Raw genomic sequence first — 12,298 nt, 5'->3', positions numbered from 1 at the left:
TTTTTTTTAGGGGAAACTTGACTGACGTGTGTTTTATTTTATTTTACTCCAGCAGCTGTGGAAAGTTTCTTCCTCTAGTAGTTAACGCCATTTATTTATGGATGATAACTTCTTTGTTACTCACAGCACAGGATGATAGGTGTAAACTGTAAAGTAAAGGAGATAGTATTCTCATGTTGGGCTCTTATTGTATTTGGGCTTTTACAGAAACTTCTTCATTAAATTGCATTCTCCTTCCTCACCAACTAAAATAGTTAGGCCCGTCCAAAAGTAGTTTAAAACAAAAAAGAGTAAATGATAGTTTGTAAACTGCAAGTAATTAAATGAGATGCATTCCCAAAAAGAGAAGAAGCTAAGTACTCTTTAATTCTAGAAGACCAACACGTTTTTTGGCTTTTATCTTAGATTTGAACCAATACAATCCCATTTTTTTTTGTCTTTAGTGATTGTGATTTTTTTTTTCAAAGATACTTCTAATGTTTAATTTTATTCAATTTTGTCTATAATATTTTCGATTTATTTAATTTTGATACAAACTAAAAATGTTGAAAATAAAATTGAATAAAACTAAACGCTAGAGATATTTTTAAAAGAAATTACAAACAACAAAAAAAATATACTTTACAAAAAAAAAAAAAAGAAAAGAATAACACAAGAGTTGGTTGACATAAGTAAAGAAAGATGTAAGATGCATATTGAACCACGAGAATTTTTTAAGGAGTGTTTTGCAAATTGCAACACTTTAACTGAGTTGATAAATTATTATACATACATTCAAACAATATTAACCGTTTATTTCCGGTCATTTAGCTGGCGTGAAATTAAGAAATACTATTTTCTTATAAAAAATGTTATGTGCCCTTTAAAATTCAGTCTCCACCCAGTCTTTAAATTTAAATAATATTATTTAATTAAATTTTAGTTAAAACACATTTTTAGTTTGTAGTTAAACATGTTGATACTTAAAATTAATTTAAATTTCAAATACTAGAATTTTTTTAACTTTTTACTTATTTCATAAAGTAGTTATTTTATTAATTTTTTATTTATTTGCAGGTATCTTTGTGAGATGTACACCAGAGCAAGACAGTATTTCTCTAGTGAGGAGTATATTTGTTCTGGCCCTTTTATGGCTCTACTAACATAAGCAATGAGTTTCTCTTTGCTTTCACCTTCTTGTGCAATTAACCCACTAACTGCTTCTTCTCCTACCACTAAGTATACCTTTAATGGCGCACTAGGTTGAGGGGAAGTCATGGTGTGAGTGGATGTGAGAACGTCCTTGATCTTGTTCATTACATCTTGGTGGTGTTGTTCCCACTTAAAGGTGTTCTTCTCTTTCAACAAAGGTCTTAGGGGTCCTAAGAGCTCCCCTAATGCTGGTATGAACCTCTGAATGTACCCCAACTTGCCTATGAACTTCTGAAGTCCCTTGATGTCTTTCGGGAATTCCATGTCTTAGACAGCTTTAATCTTATCCTTGTCAGCTGAAATGCCTCCTTTGTGGACTCTGAATCCCAAGAACTTTCCAGATGACACCCCGAAGACACATTTCATGGGGTCATCTTGAGTCTATACTTTCTGCATCTAGTGAACACAGCTCTAAGGTGTTCTGCGTGTTGCTTTTCGGATGTTAACTTGACAACCAAATTGTCTACATAGTCTTCCACAAAGTCATGCATTATATCATGGAATATAGTAGTCATGGCTCTTTGGTAGATTCCTCCAACATTCTTTAGGCCAAAAGGCATGACAATACAGAAAAAATTTTCTATGGGTGTTCGAAATGCTGTCTTTTCTTTATCTCCCGGAGCCATTCTAATTTGGTTGTACCCGCTAAATCTATCCATGAAGGAGAACCTTTCAAATCCGGCTGTAGGATCCACCATTCTATCAACATCTGGTAGAGGAAAATCATCCTTAGGGTAAGCTTTGTTTAGATATCTAAAATTCATGCAGCACCGGATCTGCCCATTTTTCTTTTTCACTGGTATTATGTTGGCTAACCAAGCGAGGTGTTGTATTAGTTTGACGAATTTGGCTGCGAGTAACTTTTCGATTTCTTTCTTTACTTGAGCTTCTATTTCGTTGGAGAATTTTCTAGGAGCTTGCTTGACAGGAGTTGCTCCTTTTCTCACAGCTAAATTGTGGGTTACCAGGTTCGGGTCTAACCCCGGCATTTCATCATAATTCCTAGCGAACACATTGCTAAACTCTGTTAATAGCGCTATTAAATCCCTTTTCTCCTTCTCCCCTAGAGCTTTGCACATGAACAAAGGCCTCAGGTGTTCTTCAGTCCCTAAATTAATCTCTTCCAATTCTTCCTCCTTCTGCTTTACTTCATATTGGAGTTGGAGAAGGGAATTTCCTATGTTGCTTTGCAGATGTTCTTTCTATTGTACACTAAGAATGTCGGAGCCAGGGAAGTTTTGGTAATTTTCCTCCGCTGGACCCCCGAGTTCCTATAGGATACACCACCTATATATCCTCCACCTGGGATAATTTCCTTACGAAGCCCTAGGTCTTCGATTGTTTGTTACTTGTTTTTCGGTGTTTTCTTTTGGTGCTTCCTCTATCAGGGTGTTTTTTTGTGCTGCTTTTTGTCTGGGTGTTCCGATGGTGCATTCTCGCACAGGCCTTATTTTGTTGACCCCTGGTAACACAAGCTCTTCATAAAAATTCGCATCCACTAAATGTGCTTCTCCTGCATCAAAGGGTGTTACAGTGGCCGAGATTCTAATATCCTTCCCTCTCTAGCTAGACTTTATGCATTGATGTCAACTTGAAGGAACACACCGATGTAAATGAATCCATGGACGTCCCAGTAGGATGTGGTAGCTAGAACTTCCATCCACCACATGAAACTTATTATTGGTCTTTATGGGGCCAACTTCTAAGACAGTATTAACATACCCTCTAGATTTCACACCCACTCCATTAAAAGCATTGAGCCCTACTTGAATAGGCCTTATCTGATCAGCAAAACCTCCCATTTCTAGAAATATATGAGTGGGTATGATATTTACCCCCGATCCAGCATCCACCAAGGCCCTTCTGACCTTCATGCCTTCTACCACTGCTTCCACGTACAATGGTTTATTATGGTAGAACTCCCTATTGAATGAGTCAGAGTTCCAAAACACCAGGGCGTTTGCATGGGACTTTGCTAATCTTGTGAGCGGAGCGTTGACTCCCCCAAAATTTTTTTCATGCTTCTGAACGACTCCTATTAGAGCTCTAGCCACCTCTTTCTGAATGTGGGGTTCCAAGCCAAGTTGGTTGAACATGATTCTACAACCTCGAGACTTCAAAAGACCTCTTGTCAATGTGTCTTCATCCAAGGACTCCTCCATGGTGACCATCTCTTTTGCTTCATCTACGATCTCTGTTAGCATTACCTCTCCTTCAACGCCTATCATTCCAACATCATGTTGAGGAAAATGAGTGCTTTTTACACCTTCTTGATTTTGTTCTCCATTGAGGAATATCTTCCCTTCCTTCACTTGCCTATGAAACATCGTCCTCACCACATAACAATCAGTTAACCCATGGCTCTTATTTCGGTGCACCATGCAATATTTTGGGTCTCTCAAGTTTTCAGGTGTTGGTGGCTCTCTATCTATTCTGGGGTTTAATGTTCCATCCTCAAACCATCTATTTACGACAACCATGGCCTGAGCTCTGGAGAGAGGTAGCAAGGGAGGAGGACTGTTTATCTTAGCACCCCTAGAATCGGAACTCCTTCTGCCCCTGCCATCGGCAACACACACCTCCAGAGGAAAAACTTCTTTAAATCTCCTTCCACTGCGCTTCATTGCCTCGATTATTTCATATGCTCTCTTAAAGAGCTCAGAGAAAGTGTTTATGTTGCTCATAGAAAGATAAATTTGGAATCCATCTTCCACATTTCTAATACTCCGGTACACCAATTGTGGCTCTGGGAGAGTGTTTATACAAAGTAAAGCTTGATCTCTGTATCTCTTAATGAATGCTACCAATCCTTCCCTCTATCTCTGTTTCACTCTCCCCAGGTCCATGATGTGCATAAAGGGTTCCTCTTCTAGAAATTTGTTGCAGAACTCTATCACTAATTATTATTATTATCCGCTTTGATTAAAATAAAGTTTAGTTAATATTGTTATTAAATTTAAAATTTGTCGATATGAGTAAATATCAATATTTTTCGATAAATTTAGCTTTACTAATATTTTATTGTATATCTTTTATCATTATATTACTAATGTCATTTATGTTAGTAAATTATGTACATTTAATTCTATATATATTATTATTTATTTTTTAATATATTCAATTGTCATAAATATTCGTTTGAGATATTTATAACTTAAACATTTAGCCTATAATTATCCTTAATCATTATTTAATATATCATTTCCTTGATTCCTTTTCCTTGGCCGAATGCCATTAAGGAAACAAAGATAAGGAAAGCTAAACGTGGCTTGCATATATATATATATATATATATATATATATATATATAATGACACATAATTACCTTTCATCCAATTAATCATCATCCTCTTTACTTCATCACCGAATTGAACTTGAGGAATAAAAGAAAGAAAATTGACCGAGAGAGAAAGAGAAAGCATGACACATAATTACCTTTCATCCAATTAATCATCATCCTCTTTACTTCATCACCAAATTGAACTTGAGGAATAAAAGAAAGAGAATTGACCAAGAGAGAAACCAAAGCTCCTTTGACCTTTCCATTTCGATTTCTTATGATTAGTAACTCTAATAAAAAAATCTAATTCGATTAAAATATTTATATTTTTTTTTTTACGTGTTGGTGTCATTTTTGTTTGGTAGAAGTTGACAGTGACATAGCTCTCTTTCTTTTTGAATTTGGTCAATTGAAGTTTTAGGAGGTACAGACGATTTCTGACGTTTTCTTCTTCAGCAGCTTAGTCAAAAAGCTCCTCTAAAGTCTTCGTTGTTTTGATTTCGTACAGAAGTAGGATTTAATAATTTTATAATAATTAAATATGAATTTGATAAGTGAATGTTGGTTTGATTGACTATTGTTTGAGTTTGAATAAGTTTATGTTGAATTATTGTTGTTTTCTTGAGATTTTGATTCGACTATGTATGAATAGTCAGTTGGGGTGTTTTGATTATTTTGGGAGTCAAAATAGATTTTCAAAAGTTTTAAGAATTATATTCGGGTCAAGATTTTAAATGATTGTGGTTTTGAATGTAAGTTTTGACCTGACAAGGATCGTGGTAGTGTACCGCTTGTCCAGTGTTACGATGGACGTGGAAATCGTAATTATTTACCGTTCACAGGTGTGCGTTATTTTTCGATTGAAAACATCTGTGGGGATAGAGATGGTTTACTGCTCGCAGATAGTGGGGATCGAAGTGGATGGTTTATTGCTCACCATGTGAGGATCGTGGTACTGTACCGCTCACCAGTTTTCAATAGCACGATGCCTGGGTAGCTACCGGATATGTCGGGTTGGCTATATAACCAATAGATGAGACTCATCAGCCATAGGGCGGACATGCATCATACTTGTTTACATATATTTATTTGTGAGTGTATTTTCTGTGATTGTGGGTGTGCTATATGATTGTTTGATTTTTGTGTTCTTTATTTGTTAAGTCTAAATGTATTATATTGTTCGTTGTTGTTGGCTGTGGTAATAAAATAAACATAACTATACACCCTGATCTTATTAAGAACTCCCCAGTTCTTACCCCCTATTTTCACCCCTTTCAGCTACAGGTGCAAAAGTTTAGTGCGGAGCTACAGGAACATAGAAGATTATGTTTACAAGTTGAGTTGTTAGATTTTATTTTCCCTTCGTCATTTATTGTTTTGGTTTTTAGAGTGGCAGAACTTGTATTTGAGGATTTTTAAATAAGTTTATGTATATAATGTTACGTGAGTATATATTTTTTATGATTAAATAGTTTGAAGTACAGACTCTCCATTTTTTTAGTTAAAATTTCGATTCGTATTCGCGAAGACTCAATATTAAATATAGTATAGAATTTAGAGGTAAATAATACTTAAATTTTTTATACGATTATGAGGTACTACAAATTAAGGTATTACGGTCAGCATTTATGTCTCACCGTTCATCTCGATCCGGTGTTTTTTTTTTTCCTCTTGTCATTTATCTTTTCAATTTTGGAGATCAATTCTCTCTTTTTTTTTTCTTGGATCAATTCTCTCTTGTCATTAATTAAGGATTGTTAGATTAAATTGAGAAATATCAACTTATGCATATTTTTTTAGCTTGATTTAATTTCAAAAAATAGTCTAACTATATATGAGTTGAATTTCAGACAAAAAAACGAGGAGAAATTCATCGGATTTAATTTTAATATTTATATTTTAATTTTATTTAACAAAAATATAATTTGTTTGTACTTATCAAAATAGTTGATAATATATAACTATATGAAACTTTAATTTTTAAAATAAAAATTAATAAAAATATAATTATACTATGTGTACACACAAAAAATAATTACTGATATAAAATATATATATTAAAATACAAAATATCCATTGAGAATGACATAATATTAGTATTTATATATATGTAAATACATAAAATATATGAAAAAATATAAAATATACATATTAAAAATAAATTAAACAAAAATTATATATTTATACATAAATATATGATAATTTTTTATTTGTATAATATTTATGTTGAATTTTCACGGACATTCTTTCTTTTGGATTTTTTACTAAATAAATTTTAGATATCTTCATGCTGTAATCCATTAATTAGTTGTAATAGTCATGGTAGTTCCAAAAAAAAAATATTAGATTTTCAATATTTTTATTTCTTTTTCATTTAAGTAGATATTAATCAAGTTTTTTTTCTTATTACAAGAGCAGCATGAAGATAATAAGCTTGCTTTGGAAAAAAGATCTATGCTCTTTGTGCTGAGAACCGTGACTTTTATTATTACAAAACAAAAAATTAATGAATTCATCCATAAAAAACTGCAAATATATTAAAGCTTTGCTGTTGCATTTCTCTAGATTTATTTTTTTCTATATAATAATCTTAGTGAGATAATACTTGGTACTATTTTTGCTTTCACTTCAAGTGAAACTAATATTTATGAATTACTATAGAGGTATGTAGAGCTCAGTTACTTATGGACTCTTTGAGTGTGCTCATTCCACAAATTAGCAACACAGTGGTATTGGGTTAGGTTTTTTTCTATGGTATTGAGTCTCCTTTTTATAAAGTGAAAGCAAAAAGTCATTTTATTAGCTATGAGAAGACATGTCATATAAAATTCATTCTATGCAAAATTGCAAACCACATAAATTATTATGTCCTCTTGCACCTTTAGGGTGTCAAAATTCTCCGAAACTCGGGGTCTCTGCGGGGATTGCTTCGAATGGGGATTTGAAGGCGAGGAATTTTTTTCGTGGGGATGGGATGGGGACTAAAATCTCCCCGAGACAGGCGCGGGGATCCGAACGGGGATCCCCGCCCCGTCCCTGATAATTCCCCGAATTCTTGAGTTTATTTAAATATCCTTAATTTATTTCTAATATAGGGACTTTTTCGTAATTTTTCCTATTAAAAACCCTAACCCTACCTTTCCATTCTCTCCTACTATTCTACTTAGTGCCGTTTCCAAGCCCCAACTTTAGAGAAAAGTTCAAAACTTCCAATCCCCCATAGTTGTGTCTACAGTCACAGCCATAGCAGCATACCCCCTCGTCAGTCGGTATCGGCCACTCTTCCTGTTCAGTGCTTACCCCCTTATGGACTGTGATTTGCTATATTGTATTTTTGGATTTATAATCTTGGATAAGATATGTTTGTAATAATGTTTTGTAGTTTGTTTTTTTTTTTTTTTTTTTTTACTATAATTTTCATATAAATGTTCAACATATGAAGATGGGAAATGGGGCTCCGCAGAGAACACGGGGAACGCGGAAAATGGGGATGGAGACGATTATCCCCCCATGACGGGAATCGGGACGAAAATGGGGATCAATTCTGAGGACGAGGACGGGGAGCAGGGAGGCATCCCCCGCCCCCGTCCCACCCCATTGACATCCCTATGCACCCCACACACCATGAATCTCCTTGAGTTCTTGAATAATTTATAATTTTGCAATGAGTTTCTGTTTTTGTATAATTTTTGGAGAACCGAAACTTTGTAACTTTCAAGAAGTGTTAGCTTGCTTCTGTAATGTTGATTTCTTTTTTTGTTTGGACAGCTGACCTTCACTGCTTATGTTGGCGACATTTCCATTTTTTAAAATATATACTCTCTTTTGTTCTTCAAGAAATAAGCATGATTTTTATGTGTTATATATGTATTTAAGTTATTCATTATATATGTGAATTAGTTTTTTTTTTTCGCTCACATGGAGTTCAGTTTCTTTTTCTTTTTAATATTCAATATTTAAAGATTTTGAATTTTTTATGATTATTTTTTGTTCCTTTACTAAGAAATCAGTAATATGTTAACTAGCTACTATTGTACAATTCAATTAATATGAGAAGAAGCCTAAATTCATATAAGTATATGTAATTTTTCAATCAGCAGCATAAGTTACTTATTATTTGTGATGAACTTTCAATTTATATTTTGAATTGATGATTTTGGAATTGGACTTGAAGAATTACTTCTCTTTTTAAGGAGTAGAACACTTTTGCTTTAGAAGAATATAGAGGAGCAAGTCTACAATATACTTTTTTTTTTTGTCTAATTAAGACATTTCCTTTACAATCATTAGTTTTTTTTCTATAATTTGAGTTTCAGTTTAAATATTTAATATTTCTGTTACAGATGGAAGATTGTAATAATAAAGCAATGTAAAAATTATTACAAGAAGCATGTTGAAATCTAATATTATCTTTAATATATATAATATTTAATTTTATCAAATAAGTCTAATTATTAATAAGTATAAAAAAAAATTAAGAAGTCTACTTTCACTCCAAAGTTGTTAGAAAAGGTCAATGAATCACTCTAAAATTAAACTGACATATGAAAAAAAAATTAAGACAGTTTAATAATTAACTTTTTAAAGTAAGATGAAGAGTTTATACAAATACTTTCAGTAATTATACTGGGAATTAGATAAGAAATTTACAATATCTTAATTTATCTTATTTATGAAATGATTATAGAGTACAGAAATTAACTGACTCGAATCCACAACTTCTAAGTGAGTATAGGAAGATTATGTCATTTGAGTGATAGTTCATTGGCTATAATAGATGCATTATAATTGCTATATTTTTAGAACTCTTAACTATTAATTTCAATGATGCAATTGAAGCAATTATTTAAACTATTTACCCTGATTATTTACACCTTTTGAGTCATTTGTAAGGATAGAAGATTTTAGCTCCAACCGTTGATGTTGAGCAAATGAATGATTACCATACTATTTTTGAATAAGAACAAAGTGAAAATATACTTGAATTATGATTTATCTTACTTTAAGGAAGGACCAATACATTTATGCTAGCAAGCACACTCCAAAATTTTTAGTTACTATTACATTTTTTGGATTTTAAAATTATGAATTGCATTTTAATCGAGATTGTCATGTTATATTTATTAGAGATATTGATTATTCTGTCGAGTTATGTAATAGATCTAGATTATTCATTACACCATTGATGAAAGAATTTTTATTCCTAATTCCATCCAACACTAGACTATCTTTTAAATTTTAACGGAGACAATTTTTTTTTTATATTCTCTTATGATATGACAATTAATAAAAATCAAAGACAATTTTTGAATTATATAGATTTACTTCTCAAGTAATTAATTTTTACTCATAACCAACTTTATGTGGCAATTTTAGGAATCATCAACAAACATGGACTTAAAATTACCATTTCTCATGACAATTTAAACAATTTGACTAAAACAAATGATATAGTTTATAAAAAAATATTTAAAAATGTCTAATTTCTTCTTTGCAATATCTAAGCTATGTTGTCTCTGTATTAGTATGTCATTCTTAATTAACTTCTTATTATTAAAATCTACTAATTCAATGTGAAAAATAGTTAACTCTAAATTTATTTATATCCTACAAGATTTTATTTCAACTTTTATATGCTTATTTTCTACGTACATATAACTATAACTTTCAAATATAAATAATACACCTGTTAAGATACATTGATATAAGGTCACTTTTAATGATATTAACAGTTACAAATTTAAAATATTATAAGTAACGACAATGAAAAAGTTGGTTATGCTGTTTTTTTAGATAAAGTATACATCCCATTTTTATAAACTATGGGATTAATAATTAAATTGATCCCTAAAAGATGGATTGTTCTTCAAATTTACTTTTAAAAAATTTTATTAATCAAATTAGTCTTTTTAAAGATTATAAATCTATTGTTTTTGTCTTTCTATTACTTCTTTCTATTTCTGAAACATGATCATTAATAAACTTCAATACATGGAATTCATGTAAGTTGTTTATGCTACTGGTTATTAACAGTCTATATATTTTGCATAGCTCATGACATTTGCTTATGTTGTTTTGTGGGAATTAACTTAATATTCTATAGTTTGTGGAAGCTTTCTTCTCCTTTTAGTTTTTTTTTTCAATGGAAACAAGATTTAACAACAAAAATTTAACAATAAAAATTTTATCATTTATTTTAATCAGTTCAAAACAAGATACAACTTAGCGAAATTTAACTAAAAAATTTAATAAATAAATTCAGTTCAATACAATAGAGAAGACTCAATCATTCAAATAAAAGCTCATGCTTTAGTATCATTTTAACAAAGAGATTACATTAAACAAATAAAAGCTCACACCTCACCATAATTTTAACTTTAACAAAGATTAGTAATATTTTCAGCAGACGGCAGATTGATCAAAATTTTAACATAAATTAACAAAAAATTATCAAAGTTTAAGCATAATTTTTTTCAATACAGTATAAAAAAAACCAAACAGAGTACAGCCCAGCAGTAGCAGCAGAGTTAATCATTCAACAATAACATTAACAGTAGTAAAATCCGAAACCCTTCGTTCTCACTTATGAACAAAGCATAGAAAAAGAAGAACAAGCACTAGCAATGTGCACCGACCTTCGATCTGAGCAGTTGAGCGCGACAGCGAGTAGACAACGGCGAGCAGGACGGCCACCAGACGACGACCACTGTTATTAATTATTAACACCAGATTTCATTTATTTTTCCACCTATTTTCCGCCATTATATTGCCATTGAAATACTCATATATTTCTAATTTCTCAACCTAACCTTCACAAATTCTAACACAATTTTCATATATTTTTTATTTTCAACCTAATTTTCACAATTTTAACACAAATACATCTCTATCATGTATTAGGTATGAACTTTTATCTATTTATATTATTTTTTGTGCATTGTTTTTGTATTTTTTAGTAGATATTTGTCTTTCTCTGTTCTTTAAAACGTGAAGGAGACCTGATTTATGGAAACCAATCATAAAATTTTCGTACACCAATTTCATGAACATTAGTCAAAATTATAATAACAACATATATATACATATGTAAATATAGATATATAATTTTACTTGAGATATGTGTCCTATTTTCTGTTATTTATAAAAGTGAGTCAATATATATAGATGGGTAATGGACATATGAGTACTAACATTGGATTACATACAAGTTTTATTATTGACTAATGATAACTCTAGTTATAATAATATAGAGAGTAAATCAAATAAATATTTAAATTATTGGTCTCTAAAATTTGAAAAAAAAAATTACTCTTCGTTATAAATATGTTATTATAATTTTTTTAATTTTTAAAAGTTGTTTTACCAAACATAATTATAGTGCTTGTGCTTATTAAAAACTATTTTTAATATGATTTTACCAAATGTAAGTGTTATCGCTTTTTAAAAGCTGTCTTTTAAAAGTAAAAGTTTTACCAAACAAAACCTAAATAATACCTACATATATGGCAGAAACTCACCTGCAGTCGACTGCAGGTGAAGTTGCTTCTGGATGGTTGACACGTGTTACTATATGGTTAAAAAAAATCGGTTTATTTTATACAAATGGTTTATTTAAAAAAACCGGTTTGAATTGGACCAAACGGTTACTTTTATTCCCTTCTTCTTCGTTTTCACACGTTCGTTCTCTTCCAATTCATTTTTCAGAACTAATATCAAACTTTCAATTAGATATCTTTTTCTTATTTATATTTCTTAATCAAATTTATTATTTCAAATGTATTTCTTAATTTATGCTTTTATTCATTCCTCTATAAATGATAAAAATTA

The 12,298-nt window shown here is 31.1% G+C and overlaps 1 protein-coding gene across 1 annotated transcript; it reads right to left on the bottom strand.

The window, feature by feature from the left end:
- Nucleotides 1-2,777: 2,777 nt before the first annotated feature.
- LOC107610323 (uncharacterized) lies at nucleotides 2,778-3,815 on the bottom strand. The gene has a single exon (XM_016312385.1). The coding sequence runs from the start codon at nucleotides 3,813-3,815 to the stop codon at nucleotides 2,778-2,780; it is 1,038 nt and encodes a 345-aa protein (XP_016167871.1).
- Between the last annotated feature and the right edge of the window lie 8,483 nt (nucleotides 3,816-12,298).

This window comes from Arachis ipaensis, chromosome B8, assembly GCF_059453495.1.
Source record: "Arachis ipaensis isolate K30076 ecotype BB chromosome B8, ASM5945349v1, whole genome shotgun sequence".
Lineage (NCBI taxonomy): Eukaryota > Viridiplantae > Streptophyta > Magnoliopsida > Fabales > Fabaceae > Arachis > Arachis ipaensis.
This window is presented reverse-complemented; position numbering and strand designations above follow the sequence as displayed.

Bases quoted from the DNA above. Each gene is read 5' to 3' on its own strand.
- LOC107610323 (XM_016312385.1), bottom strand. From the start codon at position 3,815: ATGAAGCGCAGTGGAAGGAGATTTAAAGAAGTTTTTCCTCTGGAGGTG.